The 26,502-nt window shown below is 36.1% G+C and overlaps 1 protein-coding gene across 3 annotated transcripts in view; it reads right to left on the minus strand.

Annotated features, from left to right (window-relative positions):
- The window catches only part of Vps13a (vacuolar protein sorting 13 homolog A), a 185,885-nt gene that overhangs the window by 8,109 nt on the left and 151,274 nt on the right, over nucleotides 1-26,502 (minus strand). Inside the window, exons 64-69 of one of the 3 annotated variants that reach the window (XM_060387175.1) lie at nucleotides 25,422-25,497; nucleotides 25,177-25,340; nucleotides 24,810-24,855; nucleotides 24,599-24,722; nucleotides 15,228-15,339; nucleotides 12,082-12,671 (exon numbers count right to left, since the gene is read on the minus strand). In XM_060387175.1, coding sequence (XP_060243158.1) covers nucleotides 12,603-12,671; nucleotides 15,228-15,339; nucleotides 24,599-24,722; nucleotides 24,810-24,855; nucleotides 25,177-25,340; nucleotides 25,422-25,497 — 591 coding nt within the window. In that variant the 3' untranslated portion in view covers nucleotides 12,082-12,602. Of the gene's footprint in view, nucleotides 1-12,081; nucleotides 15,040-15,227; nucleotides 15,340-24,598; nucleotides 24,723-24,809; nucleotides 24,856-25,176; nucleotides 25,341-25,421; nucleotides 25,498-26,502 lie in introns of those variants that run through there. The other 2 variants (XM_060387176.1, XM_060387172.1) reach the window with 2 other exon arrangements.

Below are 26,502 nucleotides of genomic sequence, written 5' to 3' on the forward strand. Positions count from 1 at the left end.
GTTCAACTTCCTGAAGAGAGCACCAACAGCACAGGCTCTAAGAGCAACAATCAATAAATGGGACCTCATGAAACTGAAAAGCTTCTGTAAAGCAAAGGACACTGTTGTCAGAACAAAACGACAGCCTACAGACTGAGAAAGGATCTTCACCAACCCTATATCTGACAGAGGGCTGATATCTAAAATATATAGAGCTCAAGAAGTTAAAAAGCAGCAAACCAAGTACTCCAATTAAAAAATGGGTACAGAGCTAAACAGAGAGCTCTCAATAGAGGAATATGGCAGAGAAACAGATAAAGTTTAACATGACTAATGACTAACATCATTAGTCATCAGGGAGATGCCACTCAAAACGACCTGAGATTTCACCTTACGCCCATCAGAATGGCTAAGATCAAAAACTCAAGTGACAACAAATGCTGGAGAGGTTGTGGACAAAGGGAAACCCTCCTCCATTGCTGGTGGGCATGTAAACTTGTACAACCACTCTGGAAATCAATCTGGTCCTTTCTCATACAATTAGGAATAGTGCTACCTCAAGATCCAGCTATACCATTCCTAGGCATATATCCAAAATATGCTCAAGTATACAACAAGGACATTTGCTCAAACATGTTCATAGCAGCTTTATTCGTAATAGCCAGAAGCTGGAAACAACCCAGATGGCCCTCAACTGAAGAATGTATACAGAAAATCTGGTATATTTACACAATGGAATACTACTCAGCAATTAAAAACAAGGAATGCATGAAATTTGCAGGCAAATGGTGGGAACTAGAAAACATCATCTTGAGTTAGGTATCCCAGAAGCAGAAAGACATACAGGGTATATACTCACTTATAAGTGGATATTAGACATATAATATAGGATAACCATACTAAAATCTGTATACTGAAGAAGCAAAGCAAGAAGGTAAGATGCTCAATCCTTATTCAGAAAAGATCCTTATTCAGAAAGGAAAAGAGGATGGACATCAGAAGAGAGTGAAAATGGGTAACAGGACAGGAGTCTACCTACCACAGAGGGTCTCTGAAAGACTCTACCCAGCAGGGTATCAAAGCAGATGCTGAGACTCATAGCCAAACTTTGGGCAGAGTGCAGGGAATCTTATGAAAGAAGGGGGAAACAGTAAGACCTGGAGAGGACAAGAGCTCCACAAGGAGAGCAACAGAACCAAAAAATCCAGGAACAGGAGTCTTTTCTGAGACTTATACTCCAACCATGGGCCTTTCAGGGAGATAACCTAGAACCCCTGCACAGAGGTAGCCCATGGCAGGTCAGTGTCTAAGTAGGTTCCCTAGTAAGGGGAACAGGGGCTGTCTATGACATGAACTTAGTGGCTGGCTCTTTGATCACCTCCCCCTCAGGGGGGAGCAGCTTTACCAGGCCACAGAGAAAGACAATGCAGCCAGTCCTAATGAGACCTGATAGGCTAGGGTCACAGGGAAGGAGAGGAGGACCTCCCCTATCAGTGGACTTGGGGAGGGGCATGGGAGGAGATGAAGGTAGGATTGGGAAGGGACAAGGGAGGGGGCTACAATGTAAATGAACTGTAATTAATAAAAAATAAATAATTAAAAAAATAATTTAGGCATGTTAGGAGCCATGAAGAAATCGAAGCTGTTATGAATTAATAGTGTAGAAAATTGGGTCCCGTGAAGCTACATTAAAAACATTTGGTTTAGAAAAAAATGTATAATTACCTCAATATCTTTGTACAAAGACTAAGAGAAGTAGGGCGTGGTATGTCTCTAATCCCAGAACCTGGGAGGCAGAGGCAGGCTGATGGCTTTGAGCCAACCTGGTCTACAAAGTGAATTCAGGACAGCCAAGGCTACACAGGTAAACCCTGTCTTGAAAAACCAGAGGGGGGGGGGGGGGAGAGAGAGAGACTAAGAAAGTCTTTGCCTTTATTGGCAGAGGAAGGAAGCAAAATGCCAAGCAGCAGGGTGAGGCCTAGAAGTAACTGACATGCAAGTTTTTTAGCTTTGAGATTATAAATATTATGGGAAATATCTTTATTCTCTACTTCAGTATGTAGAACAACTGTTAAACACAACGTGAAAAAAGGACATAGCTACAGACTGAGAAGAAATTGGTGAGGATGATTAGATAATTTATAAACTATGTAAGTAAATTTAAAAACAGGTGAAACATAAACTAAAAGACAGCATAACATTTTACAGAGAAGTGGTAGAAATTATTTTCAGATAGCAGTATATCTGAAAAACCTAGTAACGCATTTCAAAATGAAAGAGAAAAATTCCTTTCATAGTGATAAAGAGAAGAGGAAGCCAGATGGTGGTGGCACATGCCTTTAATCCCAGCACTCAGGGAAGCTAAGACAGGCAGGTCACTGAATTCTAGGACAGCCTGGTCTACAAAGTAAGTCCAGAACAGCTAAGGCTACATGTACAGAGAAACAGTCTCAAAAAACCCAAAAAATTATTTATTTATTCTTGATTTATAAATAGTATGTACAACCTATATGATAAAGCTATAAAACTCTGAGATCAAGTTTCACGTTGACCTCAAACTCCCAATTCTCCTGTCTTAGTATTGCAAATGCAGGTGTGTACCACTGGGTAGAGTATATGATAAAAATTTTGAAAACGAAAACCCTTGCTTTGTTCTTGGATGAATGTTATTCACTTTGAGGATCCCATGTGCCGACTTCCCTTCTCTTACTCATTCCCCCTTTTTCTCTGGGGAAAGTGCTGATGGGGGCAGAAGTGCTTCTTTTTTAACTTCACATTCTCTAATTCGTTTTTATTTGAAATATAAATAAGCTTGAAAGTGTTCTCTTTGTGTCTATGGCTAAATTCTGAAACCGTGAATGCAAGTATTGATTTCCTTTACACCACTATTATAAATGTCAGAAGCCTATACAGCCCACTAATAACTTCAAACCACATAGAAGCCAGAGTCCAACTCCCAGTTCCTAGCTTCTGTGTCAGGACCACAGTATTGCAGTGGAAACTTTCATTGCTTTTCACGTACGACCAAGTAAGTCTACACTGTGCCTGGTTAAACTGAACCAATTTCAGCACTCAAAATATTGTGTCTGGTATAAGTAAGTTACAAATCTTTTACAAATGTACTTGGTATGACATTCTCTGCAATTAATCCTCAACTTTATATGCAACACTTTATATGCAAAACAAATGGTGTTCTGGTCATAGCATGTTTTGAGACACAATAAGCTGTGTCCCTTTCATTACAGTGGTTATGTCTTAATAAATAGACAGTCTCTATGCAGCATAACTCTGCAGGGGTTTCATTATCAGCACGTGGAACAGCACAGGCAGAGACTAACCTCTGAAACCAAAACAACAGGAGCAAAGGAGAGATGTGATAGGTTTCCAGCCATGCTACAGTCCAGAAATGTACGTTTGGTCACACTTTTCTGGTTCAATATTTGATTTTACAGACACATTCTATATGAAAATTTATGTTCTTCTAAACACTACCAAACCCCCTGCAGACTCTGACAGGAATGTTACTGTTCATCCAACACAATCTTTTGTTTATATGTGAATAAACTGAGGATCCAGTGGTTCACCACCCACTACTGTTACAGCTAAATGACTAGCTTGGGATTAATTGCAAACATTGCTCAGAACACTGACTTTCTGCACTTTGAATGCATATTTTCCACTATGCCATGGCCCCTTTTACAGTGTCAAACATTCCCTAGTGTACTGTAAAAATATCTTTGATAATCCTGGTGGATGCCAGTTATTGAGGCAGGCTGAAGCAACTCAAGTTAGGTGAGTACTTTAGACCAAAGGTCACAATCCTACATCCTTTTTATTCCAAACAGATGCTAGTTTTGAAAATTCCCACTATAATAATTTCAGATACAATGTAAAATAAAAGAACGAGTGCAATAAAGACTAGGCATCAATGTCTCACAATTTTAGATGAAGTACTTGGCTGAAGTGTCAAGGACTTAACAACAACCAGTATAGGCCATATGTAGTGGAATGCTAAATGAAAAATATTTTTGTCTTATTCATTAATAGTATATATCAATTACTTATCATTAGAGGACTTTCTAAAAGAAATAGAAACTCTACTAAAACTGCAGTCACTATATATGTCAGAATCTGTAGGTAACATTTCACATGATTATTGGTAAAAAGCTTCTGTCTGAATTTGGAAAAAGACAAGTTTCTATGGTTCTTTATTAGACTCTCCTAGAACAGTGTTTCATAATGGTATGAGGCTTGAATTTTGTTTTTTAAATACAGCAACATATGAGCCAAGAATTGGGGCACATGCCTTTAATCCCAACACTTGGGAACATGGGGGCCAGAGGAAAGCATATCTGTGAGCTTGAGGCCAGGTTGGTCTACAAAGTTCCAGGACAGCAAGGGCTACATATCCTGTCTAAAAGACAAAACTAAACTGAACAAATAAACAAATAAGACAGCAACATGTGGAACTGAAATTAAAGTGAGCTAGGTGTGCACATCTGTAATACCAGGACTTAACGGGATGATGCGGGCCAGCCAAGTTCTAGGTCAGCCTGTACTACATAGCAGGACAGTCCCAGGAATGAGAGAGGAGTGTGGAAGAGGAAGGAACAGGGAGAAAGAGACAGGCAGCTGGGTATTGTGCTCAAAAGAATCTTATCTTTAGAGAAAAGGAGTAAATTACAATTTTTAAGAATTATTAAACAGGCTCTTTGACCTCCCACCCCCCAAGGGAGGAGCAGTCCTGCTAGGCCACAGAGGACTTTGAAGTCAGTTCTGAAGATACCTGATAAAACAGGATCAGATGAAAGGGGAGGAGGTCCTCCCTAATCAGTGGACTTGGAAAGGGGCAGGGTGGAGATGAGGGAGGTAGGGAGGGTTTGGGAGGGAATGAGGGAGCAGACACAGCTGGGATACAGAGTTAATAAAATGTAACTAATAACAAAAAAATAAAATAAAAATAAATTTGTTATTAAAAAAGAATTATTAAGCATTTACAGTTTTAAATAAAGTTTTACTAAGTCACTTTAATTTGAAAGTTAAATCCACAACTAAAAAAGAAATTACCAGTCAAGCTTCATAATGAACCATGGTATGAACAAGGACTTCAAAGCTCAGTGCTTTTTTACACAATGAATAGAAAGGCAAGTCATTTCAAATGACCAATTTTCATCCTTTGTTGTTAGGTTTAAAAGGAAAATATTTAATCCCTCACACCCATGTCTTCCCCATATGCTATAAGGTATCCTGTCAGCTGAAGCATAGGCTATGGCGACAGCTTAGGTAAGAAAACTTACATAAAATCAAGGGGAGAAGTTAAATCTCAAGACATATGAACTGTTATCAACTAGTACAGCCAAAAACAAACAAACAAACAAACAAACAGCCCAGCGAGAACAAAGAATTCTACTCATGAAATAGGTAAATGCACTGCTCCCGGCTGACTATCAGCCTATCTAGTACATTCTCAAAACTGTGTGCATGAAAAATAATGAAGTGCAGAGTCAAAAGTTTCATTAAAGCATTTCAAGGAGGAAATCTACTCTTCAGTATTTAGTATTTAATACTCTTTAGTATTCAGTATTTATACCTCATATATATATATATATATGAAATAACAATAGCATTTCTTTTATAATACAGTATAGTTAGAAACAGTCCAAATGAATTTGTTTTTACTTTAAACAACTAGTATGTAGAAATTATCATGGTATTATAACTATTCTACTAACCTTGAAAGGAAAGAAAAAAAGATGAGATTTAATGATGCTTTTATCCTGGCAAAGAGGAAACAAATGAGGAATACATAGTTTATTAATGGTGGCCAAGAGCTAGCAAAAATTGGTATTCATCTGGAATAACAAAAATACAATAGAGTTCTTATTAGGCACACTGATAGTACAAGTAGCAGTGATTCAACAAAGACAAATAAATATACAGTATTAAAACTGTATACTGGTTATAGTTTCACATGAGCCATGACTCTAGAAAAATTCAATTACACAGGTGTTGTAACATTTTTTTTTTTTTTTTTTTTTTTTTTTTTTTGGTTTGGGCAATTTTAAAATTCAGAGTAGCCTGGCAACTTACTCCAGAAAATTTAATTTCACAAGATATACCCATCCTTTCATCCTTGTATTCCAGCATGGCAACTACCCTAGAGAGCTCTAATGACTGTTACTGCCTCAGAGTTGAAATACAACAAACATATCGAAGTATATTTCTCTACAGTACTTTGTGAAGGGTCTAGTATGGTAATATATTATTATATAATCCATTGAAATTATCAGAAGTGACTAAGATATCAGTATCACTGGAATCTTACAGACTCAACAGGAACAAAAATGGCATTTCCTTTCACATGACAAAATTTTAGAGGAATAAAAGAGGCTCACAATCAATTTTGTATAAAAATTACTTCATTTAGCAAATAAAAGATGCCTTTCATTATACTAGTTAGTGCTGTGACAACCAGTGCAGTAGGTCTCTCTGTTCTTCCATGGGCTTCCCCTATGCGAGAACCTGTCGGCTCACAGCAACTGGGGAAGAAAGGGCAGAGTTCTAGCCAATAAACCGTAGCCTCATGGGATGTAAGCCTCAAATTTTGCACATTTAGCTTAATTAGGGCTAAATGCTTTCTAAATCAGTGCTTACTATAGTGTTTAAGCATATATATGTATATATAAAATCTATCTCCCTTGTAAAAAAGAGGGTAAACTTCAAATGGAACCTGAGCTTAACATTGAAGGTTTTATTAAAAAAAAATGTACTGAATTTCTATTTTATTTACCTGTTCTTATCATATTTAATAAGCTTAACAACTTTAATAGTAACAAATTTTTAAAAAGATTTAGAAGTCAAATAGTCTTATTTTATTTACTGGATTTAAAAAGGTAATTTATGTTAATAAATTATCAATTAAAATGAACAAAAATTGGGGCTCCGTAGAGCTATCACTTCGGAAGACACAATTAACTTCAAAGTCTTGTTTAGGACAAACTTCACGCAATACTAGACAGTTCTAGGTGGTGGTCCTCCTGTCAAAAACAAATGCGGCTGGACTTCCCAGACTTGGAGTAGCATCTAAGCCGGGCAGAACCTTTCCCACCGTATCTGCTTTCTGAGGCACTATAAAGTCTACTTTGCTTATATACAAAAGAATGAGTCTCTCTTCAGTTTTCTCCTTCCATTCAGCCATATCTTTCTGGAGAGGAAAAGTGAAGAAGAGTGGAAAAGAATAAGCCATGTCTCCTACTTCTTGTCCACTTACTCAAAACTTTAGATGAAGTCAGAAGAGTGTCCAGTACTCTCCTGGTGGTCTGACTGCTATTTTAAGCCCTTTCTTCCAGATTAACTGTACTTCTCTTCCTGAAGTGAAAGGAAAGACCACGGCGCTGAAGTAGTTATCTTCCAATGGCTATTAAGGCAGTGTCTGAAGCTAAAGAAACACCTGTAATTTCTGAAAGAAAAAGACATACAACAAACAAAAACAGCCTCCCTCCTACAGCTTATACAATAGCAAACTATCATCACCCCATGAAGAACTAAAAAGCAATATGGGTCAAATTAAAAACACTTGAAATGGTAGAGAATGTATTATCGTCCTGGGACAACTCAGCATTCAGTGTTGACAGACTATGGGAGTATAGAACACGCACCCAGGCACCCTCACGCATGAAGTCCAGGAGATTTAATGTTTAAAGGGAAGACTCTTTTTTGAACAAGAAATGTCAAGACGTGAAAACACACTTAATGAAAAAGGAAAACTACATCAGCTGGCTATCTGTGTTGCTAAGAATTAAGGAAATTATTCTGAGTAGAATTTTTTAATCTTTAGACGTTCATAATCCTGTTTATAAAATTTTGTAATACAAACATAAAATAGGAATTCATGTACCTGAATCATAACTGTATGAGTAAAAATGTTAAAAAAGAAATAACCCATAAGTGATAAAAATTCCAAACTATATACACGCGCATGCACACACACACACACACACACACACACACACACACGCACACACGCACACGCACACACATACAGTGTGTGTGTGCCAATTCTTTAAGTTGCCTCTGTGAGATGGGTTCTCATATCATTTGGGAAAAGGGCACATGCCATGGTCTGTATGGAGATCAGAAGACAATGCACAAGTTCTGCTTTCGTCTTCTGTTCTCCACCCTGTGAGCCAGGCTGTGCTTGCACTACTATATCCAGCTTTTATAGAGGCTCTGGAGCTCTGTGCTCAGGTTGTCAGGCTGGTGCAATGAGCCCTTTACTCACTGAGCTATCTTCCTACCCCACTTTTCTTTAATGAAAAAATATTATTTTAACAATACTGACAATGTAATTTTTGAAAGTTTTTATATCAGCTATAAAACACAGTATTATATCAGAATCAATGTTGATGAAATCACTCAGGTCTTTAGAGGCCCAATTACATGGAAAAACTTATTAACCTAATCGAATCTACTGACCTATCTATGTATGAACCTGCCTGGTATTTTTTTAGACAAGAGCTCATTCTTTGGCCCAGGCTCTCCTCTTCCTGCCACAGCCACCCAAATGTTGGGATTACATAGGTTTTGTCACATTGAACCTGGCTAGCATCTCTAAGCCTGTTAATTCATAGAACTGCCAAGTTTTATTGAATACATTAAAAAAGCCTTGTATATATGTAGTAACAAACTGATAAATGGCAATTTATAATATAAAATATTCTCAATGAAAATAAACTGTATCTACTTATCTTATTCTCTGATATTTTAAAAACAAAATATACTATTTTATCTGGCTTAAATTTTGAGTGCTGTATAAAATCTTCAAGAGCACAGCTCAATTTATACTGATTCTTTGTTATTTTACTGTTTAGAATGCACATACACACGCAAACACAAAATGAAGACTGTTAAAATCCATTATTATAGAATTGTTACATACTTCTGTAAAACTGACATTGGAAGGTACACTGTAACCAGGTTAAATTGCTAAATATGTTCTATACTGACATTACTATACATACTTAGAAGTAATTATGAATATGAAAATGCTTTACCACATTAAAACTATAAATTCATGAAAATCATATTTTCATATGTTCCCTAATTCAGAGCTATTCTGAATATCTTTTGGTTCAAGATTTCCTATATGCTTTTTATTCATTTATTCAATGAACTTAGATTAATTACATGTATATGATTTTTTAAAGATTTATTTATTATGTATACAAAGTTCTGTCTGCATGTACACCTGCATGCAATAAGAGGGCACTAGATCTCACTATATATGGTTATGAGCCACCACGTGGTTACTGGGAATTGAACTCAGGACCTCTGGAAGAACAGCCAGTGCTCTTAACCTCTAAGCCACCTCTCCAGCCCACATGTACATGTTTTTAACTGATCACTTATTGCAAAGGAGTAAGGTGAGAAGAATGAATAAAGCAGGCATCTTTTTACATGTTCATCATTACTTATCTAAATTAATGTTTTGTACTTGATAGCATTTTACCTAAACTTCTTTGGCTTTTAATATCTGGAGGCTATGGTGAATTCATTAGTATGGAAATCTATAATAAAAACTAAGGCTTAAAGAGCCAGTAAGAGAGCGGCCTGTTCTGACCCTTTTCCTATCAGTATTGCCAAGTGTAATGTGGCATTTTACCATAGGATTTAAGCTAGACAAAATAGTAGCAATGACCGTAATGTTCTTCAGTGTATATGACTCTGAGATACAAATAAACAGAATATTTTTCACAACAAGTATGAAATGTCACAGTCAAAAGACATCTACAAAGCTCCAGTTTGTACATTTTCTATGATGATCTTAAACCTGAAACTCAGTGTTGCATCAATGAAAAATATTTTTAAAAAGCTCAAGTTTGTTTATTTGCTTGTGTGTGTGCCTACCTGTGTGTTTCTGTGTAGGCCAGGGCACATGTATGGCAGTCAAAGGACACCACCATGTGGGTTCTGCATCAAACTCATGTCATCAGGCTTGGCAGCAAGTGCCTTTACTCACTGAGCCCTCTTAGCAGGCTCAAGGCTAAAATTTGTAAGAGTCTGATTAAATTGAGATTTACTCTGGCTTCCTGGTTCAAAAAGAATACTGAAAATGTTATTCTGGATTTCTACTCATCTTACTATAATGTGAGTGCTAACTGATTTCATTTAAAGGCTCTTAGAAACTTAATCATTTATATACATGGTTATGATGTATACAATGTTAGGATTTTTCATCCTGCCAGTTTTCAGTACATTATTCAAGTGCCAGGAATGCACAAGTGAGAATAAAGAATTCCCAATGGTGATGACACAGGGAAGAGAAAATATTCCTATTTTATTCACGTAGGCAAGTATCATGCAGAGATTTAGAATATAAAGTTAAACCATATAAAAAGGCACAGTATTACAAAATATGTTTTCAAATATTGCTTTTCTACAGACTTCTTATTGGACAGACAACATTTTAAAACTTGCTCATTATCCAGTCATAAAGAAATAAAAAACTACCTCATAAGACTCTCAAATGTGAACTCTTTCTCTATCCATTAGGTAGGTGCAGAAAAAAAAAAAAAGTACTTGTCTCTCCAGATCTATACTTCCAACCAAGATGACAATAGTACAAAACAACATAACAATTTTCAGGTTAAACTTTTCTCTAATAAAAGCAATGCTTTTTAAAAAGCAAAACTCAAAAACTAATTAGTATTTGTAGATAAAGACACTTAAAAATTTTTCACTGTGTCAGAAAACCAGAAAGGGGCAATTATACTGCTAAGGACATACCATACTCCTAAAGGCTAAACTAAGTAACAAGGAACCCTAAGAAGACATCAATAAAGCTCATAGACAACTGTGTTGTTTTTAATATTAGTGTGGAAGAAATTTTAAGTAAATATTGTTCTACTTCTAATTTTCTTTTAACTAAAGTGGTAAGCCATTGCAAAAATAACCACAACATTTTCTAGATAAATTCTTAGTAGGTTAAGAGCATTTCCATGAAATTCAGGCCACAGAAATAAGCAGATTGACACAGAAAAACTCAATAGATGTCTTGCAACCAAGAGTTCCACACTTTCTCTCTAAGGAAGGCCTTATGCTTGTAAATCTCCAACACCACCAAAAACGAAGATTGTTTTCCACTTCCCCTCCTCTATGCACACCACGTACAAGCTCTTCCAGCAGAAGAGGCAGCTTTGTGATATTGGCCATAGTTTGCAAAGTAGTAGGTGTGTGAGAAATTCAGTGTGATAGCATAGCCATTATTTTATAGTCACTATTTTGATTTTCAAGAGAATTGCTGTATTTAAAAAAAAATCCAAATTTTTTGACAGATGCTTATTTTTAGGTCTAGCTATATACACCTTGGTTGAGAGACATTTCCAAAGAAGTGATTATGGCTATCTGCCCTTCTCTGCTGTTGTAGGATGGCCGTATTTAAAGAACACAGGAGAAAATTGTTTATAGGAATGGAAAGCTCAATACACACACAAGTTAAATACAGAAATCAAATAATGATCTGAAAAACTAAAAAATATTAACACCACATGTAAGTTCAATAGAATTCAAAGTGTTTAGTGTATGTTAAATATTCCTTATTATTTTATTGATTTTTAAAGATATAGTAGTCATAATTATTTATCACAACCACTAATAATTATTCACCTTTTTAGGGCATTTGGTTTCTGCTGTTTTTAGCACAGCTAATATACTAGCAAAGGATGGAAAAAGAATTATATTTATCTGTTTGAAATTAAAAAAAAAAATTCAGTGCCCAAAGTTTGCTTGTAAAACTCAGAGACAAAGATACCCTTTCTTCACAACATTCAAAAATATGTTTAAATTTATAATTTAGTATATAAATTCTATTATCTTGAATAAATTCATAATATTTCAATAGAGATATAATATATGGATATGTAAGTTAGCTAATCCAACTGCTTAATCAATTTTGTTAACTGTTTCAGAAGAAAATAAATAATAATAAAATAACTATTAAAGACTTTAGATTACATGTATAGCTAATTCTTCTATGACAAATCATAAATTTTTATATAATAATTTAACTTAGATGATTATGGAATAGAAAAAAATCCACACAGCTTCAAATAATGCAAGTTTATTATGAAAAAATTTTTGACAAAAATACCTTTAAGTGCTAAATATATATATAAAACCTTGAATGGTATTCCTATTCTTTCTCCTGTCAATTCTTTTTTCTTTAAACAATAGTAATACATTACAGCCCAGAATTTCACATAACATTTTTATTTTATAAAAGGTGTTTTGCTAACAAATATGCAGATGATTTAGAGTAGAAGTCATGAACATTAAAACTATATTTGAATCTAACTTCAGGTCTTAACGACAAACTGTGGGATACAAAGCTAAGATACATAAAAGCAAATTTATAATATATGATATACTCTACACTTTGATAAATACATTTTCTGTGTGTAAATAAAATAATTACTTTGCTTTATCATGATGTTCATAAAAACATTTTATAACGAAACAGTGCTTAACTTCCATAAAAATGAACATATTGGTGTAATGATAGCAGATAAACAAACATTCCAAGTAAAATTATAAGCAGCATATGAACTTTAACACTTAACGTCTGACTAAGACTCTTCCTCCTCATCACTACTGTAACTGTGAGTCATAATCCATTCCCTGTAGACCTGAATTTTCTGAAAGCATGGCAAAGGAAAAAGAAGCATAAAGGTTAGTTAAGTATGAAAAACTGCAGGGAAAACATTAAAATCATGAAATGTTAAGGTGGTTTAGTAACTTTAAAACAGAGTTTTCATCTGTGATTTCATCCTGTAACTGTGGATATAATACTTTTAACTTAAAAAACCTAAAAGTGACTTCCATATACACATTCATGTCAGACATGGTTCCGTGTATCAATAAGGTGTTTTAGGAATATAGTGACTTTTCTACTTCCTTACAAGTTACTTAATTGCCTACTAAGAAGCACTGAACTAATATCCTACTTTTTAGATAGAATGACATAAATGAACATATTTTATATTTACTATGTATAAGCATATAGAATTTAGTCAACACAGATAACCTTTTTGTAGAAAAAGAAAAAAGGCAGAGACATTAGAAAGTAGGAAGTAACAAACGTTTTATAAAGCACTCTCAGTAAATAATTTAGGTGAAATCTAGGCAGATTACATTTCTATCTTTTCAGACAGGGTCTCATTATCCCAGGCTGACCTCATACTTGCTATGTAGTTTTAAGATGACCTTGAAATTCTGATCCTCCTGCCTCCATTTCCCAACTGCTGGATTATACAGGCATGTACCACCACACCTGGCTTATGTAGTGCTCAGGACTGAATTTAGAGGTTCTTGCTTGCTATAGAAGAAAAGAACTCTACCATTTTATTTTGCATTTTTATTACATTATATTTTAACAAGTGTACTAAAAATATAGCAGTTTCTTTTTAGAAAAGCACTATTATTATCAGAACAGCAACTTTTTACATATATAAACAAACAATGCTAACTGTAAACATACCAAGACATTTTATGAATTCATGTAAGTATTCAAGTTACTAGTGTGTTTGACACTCTTGCTCAAAAATACACAAAACTGACAAAGATCATGAGATTTTATTTCCTGAGACAGAATGATTAGCAGAGACTGGTGCACTGAAAAGTCTTTTTGTTTTGTTTTTTTTTGAAATTCATGGTTTTAAATTCCAAAGAAAGCAATTAAGGTGTGGAATGAACTTTCTAGCCACTGAAATCCAATTATCAACCAAGAAAAACTAAGCATAATATGTTCCTAGATAACGAGGATAGTATGTTTCTAAATTCTCCTCACTACAAATTCCTATTTTATAGCAAATAGATTGAGAAATATCCTTATTTTTTAACTATATTTTGAAAACCATTCAGCTTTCAGTATAGCAAAAAGGATGTTAATTTTTCTCTAAAAAGGGCAGGCAGATATTGGGTGGAAATGCTTCAGCTGGACTGGCCAGAGGTAACAGTTAAAACTTTTCTGGCTGTCAAGAGTAAGGCTCTCCTAGCAGAGCTTGCAGAACATGTCTCTTAGGTACACCCTCCCAAGAGGCTGCCCACTGTATCTCAATTTGCAAGTATTCTGGCACCTTAATAAGACTTAAAAATCAAGGTAAAAGTTACTGTACTTCAATGCTATGGTTACATTTTAATATACTGAACAGATGAACCAGAGGAGAGGTAAAGCATATTTAATGCAATAATATATACTCTATATGCAGTAGTAAAATATTTAAAGTTTAAAATTTTTATCCTGGTTATTTTAAACTTGAGAAGTTCCATGTTTCAACAGTTTATTATTATCAGGAATATTTTCGAACCTATAAAAATGCTGACTTCTTATTTTCAAATAAATGGCTTATTTTTCTTTACCAAAACCACAGTAACAATCTTACAATGGGATAGCCTGGGATATGAATTATTACTTCTACATAATCTAAGTTTTAAAACTTGAGTTATCAAGTGACAAAGTTGTCTAAACTGACAAGCCATTCCAGCTTCAGACTATCTATTGTCTCCCAAATTGTATTTCTTTACCAGAAGATACTACTAGTGCAACAAATCCCACACATACTAATATGAGCATCCTCAAAGAATGCTTAAGAACCATGGATGATCAGCAGTGGCAGAGTTACTGAGCTTTATTTTCCCTCCCTTAATGAATAAATTAGAAATGAAGATTATATTTAATATAAAAGCTAGTAGTGGTATGAAAGAATAGAGGAAGTACCCCAAACAGAAGCAACCTAACTAGCTGAATATGTGCTATCAACTCTAAATGGCATGAAGGCACACATCGGCTTTTGCCAGATCTAGGATACCCAAAGAAGAACCAAGAATAGTCTATGAAAAGATTAGACTGACTGACATTCCTAAGTTACCTATACATAATCTTTTCTTTATATTCAAAATTCTGAAACAGCTGCAGAGTTTGTAAAACTTTAAGACTAAAATCTACTGTTGGCTTTTACTTGCAAAGTCATGCATTAAGAGTTTTCATATCAAACTTTTTGATGCCTGTAAAAAAGAAAAAAAAATCTTATAGTAAACAGATATACTTTAAAGCCTAAGTAAATAAAAGTATAAATAAAGCTAAATAAGATAAATAAAAGCCTAATCTATTTTTAGGTATTGTGTAACTATTTTAAAATACCCTAAGTTGTGAGATTTGAACTTAGTTTGTAGTAAGACATTCCTTCACTTACCTGTAACATTTGATTTCCTGAACCATCCCGCAACCTGTAAGGTCTGATAACTCCATCTTCATTAAAAAACCGGGGAGGTCTCAGACTTTCAACTTCAAAAGTCTCTGTAGCTCTAAAACAAAAATAATACATATACACACATATATATATATAACTTACCATATATATATATATATGTATATATATATATATATATAAACTTAATTTTAAAAATTCTCAAAATCCTGCACTTATGGCCCAGGAAACATCATGAAAGAAGACATGGAAAGGATATTAAGAGCCAGAATATCATGAAGTCGACTGTGAGACAGTCTGTCCTAGAAATGGCCATTAAAAACAAGACTATATAGTATCATTGAACATGTTAATGTGGAAAGGGAAAACTTCTCAGGGTCCCACTCATACACAAAGAGCGACAAACAGCTGGTGACCGCATAGAGGAGGAGAAGTAACCTCTTCCAGGGATGAGTCCCTACTGGTTGCCCACACAGAGTGCTCAGCTCAATACCACAGAACACAGATAACTGAGTGAGTTATATTTATTTGTATATATACGCATGTAATAAACATAATAAAAGACAAAGAAGGCTATCAACTTGAGGCATGGGAAGAGCTTGTGGGAAGGTAGCTGGGGAGGGCTGAAGGAAAAGAAGTAATGAAGTTCCACTTCAATTAATAACATCAAAAACTTCTTAAAATAGTATAAAATACTTAAATACTAATACAAATAATAAACTAAAGTAATCTCAGATAAATAAGAACACCACGTAACTTCTCTATTTTTAAATGCTTTTATGACATAAAGAAATTTCCTAGGAAAAAAACTATATTAAAAAATCTGTCAATCAATGCCCTTGGACTTCCTTTGTGATGATGATCAGAAAAAAGATTTTGTTTTGCTTTAAGTGGGAGATACACATGTGACCAAAACCCACAGAGATGGCCAGGTGTTGTGGTGCGTAACTGTAATCCTAGCACTCAGAGAGGCAGAGGCAGGCAGATTGCTGTGAGTTTGAGGCCAGCCTGGTCTACAAAGCTAGTCTAGGACAGCTAAGGCTACAACAGAGAAACCCTATCTCGAAAAACAGAAAACAAAGACAAAAACCCACACAGATGTTCACCATCATATGCAATTAAGCAGATGTAACTTAAAACCTCAATTAGATACTTTATATCCAATAAAAAACAGGCAGAATGAGCACAGCTGAGGAAGACCAGAACTAGACAAAATAAAAAAAAAAAAAAACTCTAACAAAGAACATCAGGGTGAAAAAAAGTAAGAAATTCTGTTCTTTACTGGTTACGAAATGTCTCTGCATTTTAAGTGTGTACTGACATGAGCCAAACAAACTCTTCCATCCTTACGTTGCTTTTGTCAGGACTATTTTATAGAGGTTTAGGAAAAGAAGGCAGTCACTAGGTGAAGAGATGGATTTGTCTTATTTGAAAATATAATATAAAATATATTTCATAATCTGATATAAAATATAGCTAAATATAAATATATTTAGCTATTCCCCAATGGAATGAATACATTATTATATACAATAACTTGTTTGGACAGGGATGCCACTTTGGGGAGGGGACACCTAATCCAACGAATGAGTAACCGGTACTTTCCTCATTTGTTCCCTCTTGCTTTTCAAACTTATTCAGCCCTATTCTTTTACCTCTGGCTGTTACTGCCACCTACACAATCAAGCTCACAAATGGTTGGCCATCTTCACCTAGGCATCTGAGGGTAGCCAGCTGGGGTCAAAGGCTTTTGTGAGAAGGGAGTGTTGAGTAGCTGCTTTATACAAAGAATGAGAATCTCTGTCATACAATGTTTAAAAGAGGGAGTGGAAAATGATTATTAGAAAATAATATAGAAAATTCAAAATACACACCATTTGTCCAGAGAAAGCTGCACATATTTTTAGTGCATATGAGTAACAGGGCTCATTCTATCTATCTATCTATCTATCTATCTATCTATCCATCCATCTCTCTCTCTCTCTCTCTCTCTCTCTCTCTCTCTCTCTCTCTCTATCATTCATTGTTTTCCCCCTCCAGACATGGTATTACTGAAACTCACTAGGCCAGGTCACCTCAAACTGTCCTCTGCCTCCAAAGCACTGGAACTAAAAGTATGTACCCAATACATGTGACCATAAGTCGCAGTCTTAAAAATGAACAAAACTTAAATATTCATCTGCTGATGAACAGGTAACCAAAGATGGTTTAAATGAAAAATGTCTCCCTTAAGATCATGAATTTGAACACGTGGTCCTGAGCTCCCCCACTACTGGTTGTGGGGGAGGGGCATGAAACTTCAGGGATGTGGAATGGCTTCCAGGAAGTGTGTCACAGGGACTAGTCTTTCAGAGCTTATAGACTTGTTACATGTCCAATTCATATTCTGTTTTCTCCTTGTGGTTAGAAATCTGATCAGCCAACTTCCTACTTCTGCCATCTGTTGCCACGACCTCCCCACCATTAACAGACTGGAACTGTGAAACCATTGTAAACCTCTGGGACTGTATGACAAAACAATTACTTCTATAAATTGCTCTTGGGAATGGTATTTTATCATAGCAAAAAAAAAAAAAAAATGAAGCTAATACAGTTATATATCCAAATAATAAAATATTACTCAGCAATAAAAGGGAAGCTCTCCTTTTTGCTACATCATAAATGAACTTTGAAAACATGCTGGGTAAAAGAAACCAGCCACAAAAGGCTCCAAATTGTACAAATCAATTTACATACACTATCCAAAACAGGCAAATCCACACACAAAAAGGAAATTGTGATGGTTAATGCTAAGAGGAGATGGAAATGGTGAGTGACTGCTAACAAACATGAGGTTTCTTTTGGGGATGATAAAAAAGGGGATTTGTTAGTGATGGCTATAGAATAATAAAGAAAAAATTGCTGCATGTAATGTCTACTTCAAGGTGACGACTTTTATAGTATGTTTCCAGAATATATACAAATAGAAGACCCTGATATAAACCACACACTTATGGACACCTGATTTTTGACAGACGCCAAAACCATACAATGGAAAAAAGATAGCATCTTCAACAAATGGTGCTGGTCTAACCAGATGTCTACATGTAGAAAAATGCAAATAGATCCATACTTAACACCCTGCACAAAACTAAAGTCCGAGTGGATCAAAGACCTCAATATAAAACCAGACACACTAAATCTGTTAGAATGAAAAGTGGGGAACAGCCTAGAACTTATTGGCACAGGAGACAACTTTCTGAACAGAACACCAACAGCACAGGCTCTAAGAGCAACAATTAATAAATGGGACCTCATGAAACCGAAAAGTTTCTATAAAGCAAAGGATATTGTTGTCAAAACAAAATGACTGCCTACATACTGGGAAAGAATCTTCACCAACGCTATATCTGACAGAGGGCTAATATCCAGTATATATAAAGAACTCAAGAAGTTAAACAGCAACAAATCAAGTAATCCAATTAAAAAATGGGGTACAGAGCTAAACAGAGAACTCTCAATAGAGGAATATTGAATGGCAGAGAAACACTTAAAGAAATGCTCATTGTCCTTAGTCAAAATGACTCTGGGATTTCATTTTACACCCACCAGAATGGCTAAGATAAAAACTCAAGTGACAACACATGCTGGAGAGGTTGTGGAGAAAGGGGAACCCTCCTCCATTGCTGGTGGAAATGTACACTTGTATAATCACTTTGGAAATCAATCTGGTGCTTTCTCAGGCAATTAGGAATAGTGCTGCCTGAAGACCCAGCTATTCCACTCCTAGGCATATATCCAAAAGATGCTCAAGCATACAATAAGGACATTTACTCAACCATGTTTGTACCAATTTGTAATAGTCAGAAGCTGGAAACAACCCAGATGGCCCTCAGTTGAGGAATGGATACAGAAATTGTGTTACATATATACAGTGGAATACTACTCAGCAATAAAAAACAAGGAAATCATGAAATTTGTAGGCAAATGGTGGGAACTAGAAAAGATCATCCTGAGTGAGGTATCCCAGAAGCAGAAAGACACACAGGGTATATACTCACTCATAAGTGGTTATTAGACATATAATATAGGATAAACATATTAAAATCTGTACACCCAAAGAAACTAACCAAGAAGGCGGACTCTGGGTAAGATGCTCCATGCTCATTCAGAAAGGAATGGACATGTGAAGAGGGAGGAAAGGATGGACATTCAGAAAGGATGGACATGTGAAGAGGGAGAAAACAGGGAACAGGATAGAAGCCTAACACAGAGGGCCTCTGAAAGACTCTACCTAGCAGGGTATCAAAGCAGATGCTGAGACTCATAGCCAAACTTTAGGCAGAGTGCAGGGAATCTTATGAAAGAAGGGGGAGATAGTAAGACCTGGAGAGGACAGGAGCTCCACAAGGAGAGCAACAGAACCAAAAAATCTAGGTCCAGGGGTCTTTTCTGAGACTAATACTACAACCAAGGACCAGCATAGAGATAACCTAGAACCCCTGCACAGATGTAGCCCATGGCAGTTCAGTTCCCAGTGGGTTCCCTAGTAAGGAGAACAGGGACTGTCTCTGACATGATCTGATTGGCCTGTTCTTTGATCACCTCCCCATCAGGGGGTGCAGCCTTACCAGGGCACAGAGGAAGACAATGCAGCTCTGATGAGACTTGATAGAGTAGGATCAGAAGGAAGGAGAGGAATATCTCCCCTGTCAGTGGACTGGAGATGAGGGAGGGAAGGTAGGATTGGGAAGGGAGGAGGGAGGAAGCTAAGAGGTGGGATACAAAGTAAAAAATTGTAATTAATAAAAAAATTAAAAAAAAGAATTACAACTCAACAATAAAGGAACAACCAGCCCAACACAGAATTTGAAAAGGGTTTACAGGTAGTTCTTATGCAAGCATAAAAAGAAACAGGAGGGATTTTTTTGTATCAGAACTATTTGATATCTTAACTATAGCTGTAGATACATCAAACCACAAGAATCACAAAAGCATGCATAATTTGTACACATATAAGTAAATTAATATGTCAAACTGCGGAAATCTGAATTCTATCAGACTCAGCCAATGTCCCTTTTGTCACATTATACTATAGTTCACAAAATGTTAACCTGTGGAAAATGGGGAAGGCCTCCATAATGTCTGGATGATGGCTCCACAGACTCGTCTCCAGGACGAGTGCACAGTCTACAGTGTGATTAAAGGACTGCAAAGTAAGGGAATAATACAGGTGTACTCTAAATGCCACCAAAAGTGTCCTTATAAATGGAAGAGAGATACCAGACACACAAAGGAGAAAGGAATATGAAGATGACAGCAGAAAATGAAACAGTACAGCTAAGAAGCAAGGAATACTACCAGGCACTAGGACCTCAAGATTCTTCAGGCAAAATCTTCCCTCCAAAGGAACAGAATTGTGAGAAAAAGAGATTACTTTTGTCCCCAGGGTTGGTAATTTGTTACAGTAGTCAGGACACATAATGCACTATGGAAGGTATCCCTCTACATTATTTCCTACCATTGCATATAAACGTACAACTAATTCCATCCATTTCCTGCAAATTTCACGATTTCCTTATTTTTTATTGCTGAGTAGTATTCCATTGTATAAATGTACAATTTCTATACCCATTTCTTGGCTGAGAGATATCTAGGTTGTTTTCAGACTCTGGCAATTATGAATAAAGCTGTTATGAACATAGCTGAGCAAATGTCCTTGTTGTACTGTTGAGCATCTTTCAGGTATATGTGTAGGAGTGGTAAGTTGGCTCTTGAGGTAGCACTATTCCTTATTTCCTCTTTCCTATTTTTAATCTCTAAGCAGTCTGTTATAAACATTGCATTACAGGGCCTAAACTCAAACCTTTAATGGTAGCTTGGGACCTCTCTCCTAAACTCCAGACTCTCACACTAAATAATTTACTCGGCTTTTCCATCTGGGTGTGTAAAAGAAATTTAAAGCTCAATAAATTTACAAGACATCTTTCAATTCTTTTGTTCTCACAACTTTCCCAGCATGTTCATAGAGTCTAACTTTGGGGTTAGACTCATGATTCCCATTCTTCCTGGCTCATTAACACACAAGCAAAACACACAAGTAGAGGATAGGATCTCTTTTCATGGTTCTTAGCACTGTAACGGTCAACTTGCTACCATCTGTCTGGATTACAGTCAAGTAGTCCATTTCATCCTCGGATCTGCCTGTAAGTTCTTAATGCAGCCCCAGCTCACGTGCCTCCTCTGGCTTAAAAATCCCCAAGAGTCTTAAGAAAAAGCTGACATCCTCTCAAAACGATGGGACAGCATTGGATCTGCACAGGAATGAGCTTATCAACAGCCAGGCAAGGATAGAAGGGGACGGGGTCCCTCCTCCTTATTGCCATTTCCTATGGATAGATTCAGGGAAAGGGGATTGTGTATCTACTGAGTTAAAATAGTCCCAACCCAACAGTCACAGATGGTCTTGATTTAAATAAACTGATCACACACTGGAATCTAAAGTCATGAATATGTGAAAGAGGTTAAGGAAGGCTGATAGGGATGGATGGAGATGAAAGATGGTGGGAAAAGAGAATAATTAGAATGTATTATATTTATGTATAAAATTATCAAAGAACATAAAAACACTAGCACTTATATCTACAAGTGAAGAGTCTTTATAACAGTGATCTGAAAACAGTAAAAAAAATCATGTTAGTTAAGTGAGCATTTTTATCTTATGTCATATATTTCTAATGTTTATAGTCAAAATATTATTTCATCACAAAGAGAGTATTTTCCTGTTTAAAAACAAAAAAAGAATTCTACAAGGCCAGATGGCTGAAGTTCATGATTATGGAGAATTAATATGCTGCAGACCATACCCAAATTATCTCGGGCTATGTTACTGCCCACTCCTGCTTGACCTAACATCCTGTGACTATTCAATACTTTTAAAATCCATTACTAGCAAGTTACTAGCTTCCATCAATACAAAAACCAACCAACAAAACAAAAATATCCCCAAAACTACGGATGTCACCAGACAGCACGAGGAAGCCTGTAACAGATTTCTTCACTGTTTTGTAATTTACCTTCCCAACAAACACAATGTATTTGACAGCATCTTGATTTCTAATTTGCTTTGTTTTCTCACTATTAAAAACTTATTGTTGTCACAGTGGCACATGATATCCAGGGTAATTTCAATCAGTAGTCCTGAACTATGGTCACTCTTATCAGAACAAACTGTCTCTTACTGAAGGGCTCTCCAGCAGACCCAAACATGGCAAACATGGCATCGAAGGTTTTGCCCTTTACCCTTCTTTCTCCCTTGCTAAAAACCATTAGATTACATCCCTAAAGCTAGTCCCCAAGGTTCATTCTGGTGTTTGGACACTGACTCATTCCTGAAACACCAAGGTCCAACTATCAAAATTCATTATTTGGCTATACTGGCTAACTTGTTCAATAAGAATTTACAAACTTGCTCTAGCACAGATTCCTCCCCACTGCTATAAAAAAACACCTGCTGCTGCTGCTTGCTATTTGTCTGACCCAGAGGCAGCCTCTCTGCAGTTTACCCCTCCAGGGTTATAGATATCCTTTGCACTGAGAACTTGGTGTCTGGTTGTGCCCTGTACTGAGCAAGGAGCCTAACCTCCTTTACACCTACTCTTTGAAAAATAAAAAGGAAGGAAGAAAGGAAAACAGAACTTTCCCACTACCACTTTGGTTAGCCTTCTTTTTCCTAATGTGTCCTTCCTTCTTTTTAGTTCATCAGAATTGGGGGCTGAACCTAGGGTTTAACAATCACTCTACATTGAGCCACATCCCTAACTCTATCTGCTTTTACCATCACAGAATTTTTTTTTAGCAATTAACATATCATACGTTATTTATCAGCTACTTACTTTACTTTCCTACTAAAGTGTACAATGTGTAAGAAGTGGAGCCCTACCATTATGTTCAGTGCTGATTTCTTGAGTGACAAGAATACTCTGTAATTGATATTATAGAAATACATAAATAATCCCCTGTGTGTGTGTAGCCAACAACTCATTAGTATGTCTCAATTACCCATTTACTCAGTTTTATCTTCCTGTTGCATCAAAGATAAAAAAATGTTAAAAAATTTTCATTTTATATATATATATATATATATATATATATGGAAAGTTCTTATAATTTTATCAGCTTTGCTTTGTAAAAGTTGAGAAACTGAAATGAACAACACATTCAATTTTTTGTTTGTTTGTTTTGTTTTTCGAAACAGGGTTTCTCTGTATAGCCTTGGCTGTCCTGGACTTGTTTTGTAGACCCAGGCTGGCCTCAAACTCTGCCTGCCTCTGCCTCCCTGAGTGCTGGGATTACAGGTTTGTGCCACCATAGCTGGCTCTACATTCAAAATTTTTATCTTCTGGAGTTTTGATTATTTGCTAATTATTTGATTCTCAAAAACTTTTTTCTAAAGTTAATTCCATCTCATAAATAAGCAAATACACCTTATCAATTAACTACTTCATGGTAATTGTTCCTTTTCCAAATCACATTTTATTACTTTATACTAAGTTCCAATGTTGTTTCTATATGGGTCAATTATATTTAGCCACTAATTGATTATTTTACCTTCAATTCTTATAACCAACTCTTTGATCTGAAGTGTTTTTTCATAAGGACATCCCCTAGTAGTTCTTGGCCTTTACTACTCCTTCTAAAATGTTTACTTTGTCCTTGATTCTTGAAGGTAATGAAGGTAGATACAGAATGGCAAGGCTTTCCCTTGGGGGTTGGGGGGGCAAATCTAGCAGCTCTGCGAGAAGTCTGCATAGCTTGCTACACATTTTGCATTTCTTGGATTTCAGACTTCTGAGCATCTTGTAAAATTACGGCTCAAAATGATATTTTTATGAAGCCAAAACTACAGGGAGGAGAAACAAATCCCCTTTCCCTACTTTCATTCTGACTTGTACAAAGCCAGAAACAAACAATGAAGAGAGAAAAATGAATGTAACAGATCTTAAAGTGAGATCATAAACGTAGGGGAAAGGCAAATGCAATGTCATCTAAAGAATGGTGACATTTTTTTTTATTTCTCAAAAGCAGGGAGAATTTGCTAATTTAAAACCAACACACACAGCACACATTGATGTATTTTAGCTGAGTAAAAGCTTAGCTGGCCAAACCATTCTTGACAACAGCTGCTGGAAGCAGATGACAAAAGAACTCTACAACGCTGAAGTCACATAATGAGAGCAGCTTAGCAAGAATCAAAATTAGGAAGTCATATGCAATCTGCCATCCCATCGTGTTCATGAGTAGGAGCCTGCAAACCAACAGTAGATACACTTGATGGCGTTAGAATGTTACTAATCTGTCACTCACAAAGTTTTTACCTTTTGATTCCCTGAAAGGTGCTGCTCGCCATGTCTATGATGCCACCTGTTGGCCTGGCCACGGCTCCAACTAAACCTTTTCCCACACCTTTGAGGAAGCCAGCTGCTCCTTCCTTTTGAGCACCTAGAAAAAACAACCAGTTCAAGCAATTACAACAATTGAAAATGGAAGCAACTTATGAGCTATGACAGCCAAAGCAACTATACTTGCCTTTAATTGGTTTTGTAACAATCCCTGTGATGCCACTTACAAAACCCTGGAGGAAAAGCACAATTGAAAAGTTATATTTCCATAAGATACTTAGGAGACCATTTTGCTTCAATAAACAAACAAACAAACAAACAAACAAACAAAAAATGTAGAGTTCTTTCTTTCACTAGATCACAATAATTAGCATAGTTATTTCCTAAGCGTTTCATTTAAATAGAATGCTTTTGGGGATCACTGAAATATTTTATATGCCACATTACAATGTTCAGTAGTAATATAAGTAAACTTACATGTCTGTTTCTTTATTCATAAAATGTTGATTTAAAAGCTAACCTTTACATGTTCATAACCCCATGAAGGTTCTTACAGAAACAAGGCCTTTTCCTCCACGAGTGATGCCTTCTCGAAGACCCGCTGGTTGCTTATTCATTGCTTCTCTTCTCTTCTGCTGGTAGTCTTCATCCATTGTCATGGCTGCTACCCCTTTAGCCATAGCACTGGTGATTTTGGAGGCAGCACCAGCTAGTCCACCTAACAAAGAGAGTATTATATTAAGTAAAGGCTCAGCTGTCATTGCTGTCTGGCAGTGCTGCTCAGCTTTCTACTGCTTACCAACGGCTCCGCCAACTAGTGCTTTCAATCCTAGTGCCATTCCCTCCACAAACTCTTCAGGACCCTGGATAGCCCCCTAAGGGGACAAAAAGAGTGGTATTAAAAGGACGAACTCACTGATACATGGAAAGTGATAAAAACTGGAAGAATAATGGAAATGATGCCAACAAAACACTCAGTTGTCAGGGTAATTTCACGATATTCAAAGTGTAAAGGGTAAAAGAGAACTTGTCTGAGATGAAGAAAGGAGAACAGAACTTTGCTCCTTACTTACTGCTAACTTTAATGACAGAAGTATGCACATTTATAGTGTTCTTAATAACTTAAAACTCTTATCACTTCTAATTTTTAAATCACAATGTACACAACAAAAAAGAATTCTATGTTGTTTTTGTTATGCATTTCATAAGTAAAGTATGAAAACTCCACATGTGTTTATGAAAAGTATAAAGAGATGTAGAATGCTTCTTTTCTATTCCCTATTAAAACTGCTTTGCAGGATGCCAGATGTCTGGTTGTTTTTATGATTACATACTATTGTGCAAAACAAAATTACCATATTCAGTGAGGTTCCTTTTCCTACTTCCTGAAATGTGCTCACTGTTTTTACTCTACACCAACACTTAAAATAGGGAAATCGTAACAAAATCTTAGGTTGAAATTTTGAAGGAAGAAGTAGAAATTCCTCTACTAAGATCAGAGTAATTTTTGAGTCTCTTAAAAGTTGTTTACTCTTAACCAACTCTATATCTGACAGAGGGCTAATATCCAGAATATATAAAGAACTCAAGAAGATAAAAAGCAACAAATCAAGTAATTCAATTAAAAAATGGGTACAGAACTAAACAGAGAATTACCTGTACAGGAATACAGAATGGTAGAGGAACACTTAAGGAATTGCTCAGCGTCCTTAGTCATCAGGGAGATGCAAATCAAAATGACCCTGATATTTCACTTTACACCCATCAGAATGGCTAAGATCAAAAACTCAATTGACAACACATGCTGGAGAGGATGTGGAGAAAGGGGAACCTTCCTCCATTGCTGGTGGGAATGTACAATCACTTTGGAAATCAGTCTG

The sequence above is a fragment of the Meriones unguiculatus genome, chromosome 1, assembly GCF_030254825.1.
Source record: "Meriones unguiculatus strain TT.TT164.6M chromosome 1, Bangor_MerUng_6.1, whole genome shotgun sequence".
NCBI lineage: Eukaryota > Metazoa > Chordata > Mammalia > Rodentia > Muridae > Meriones > Meriones unguiculatus.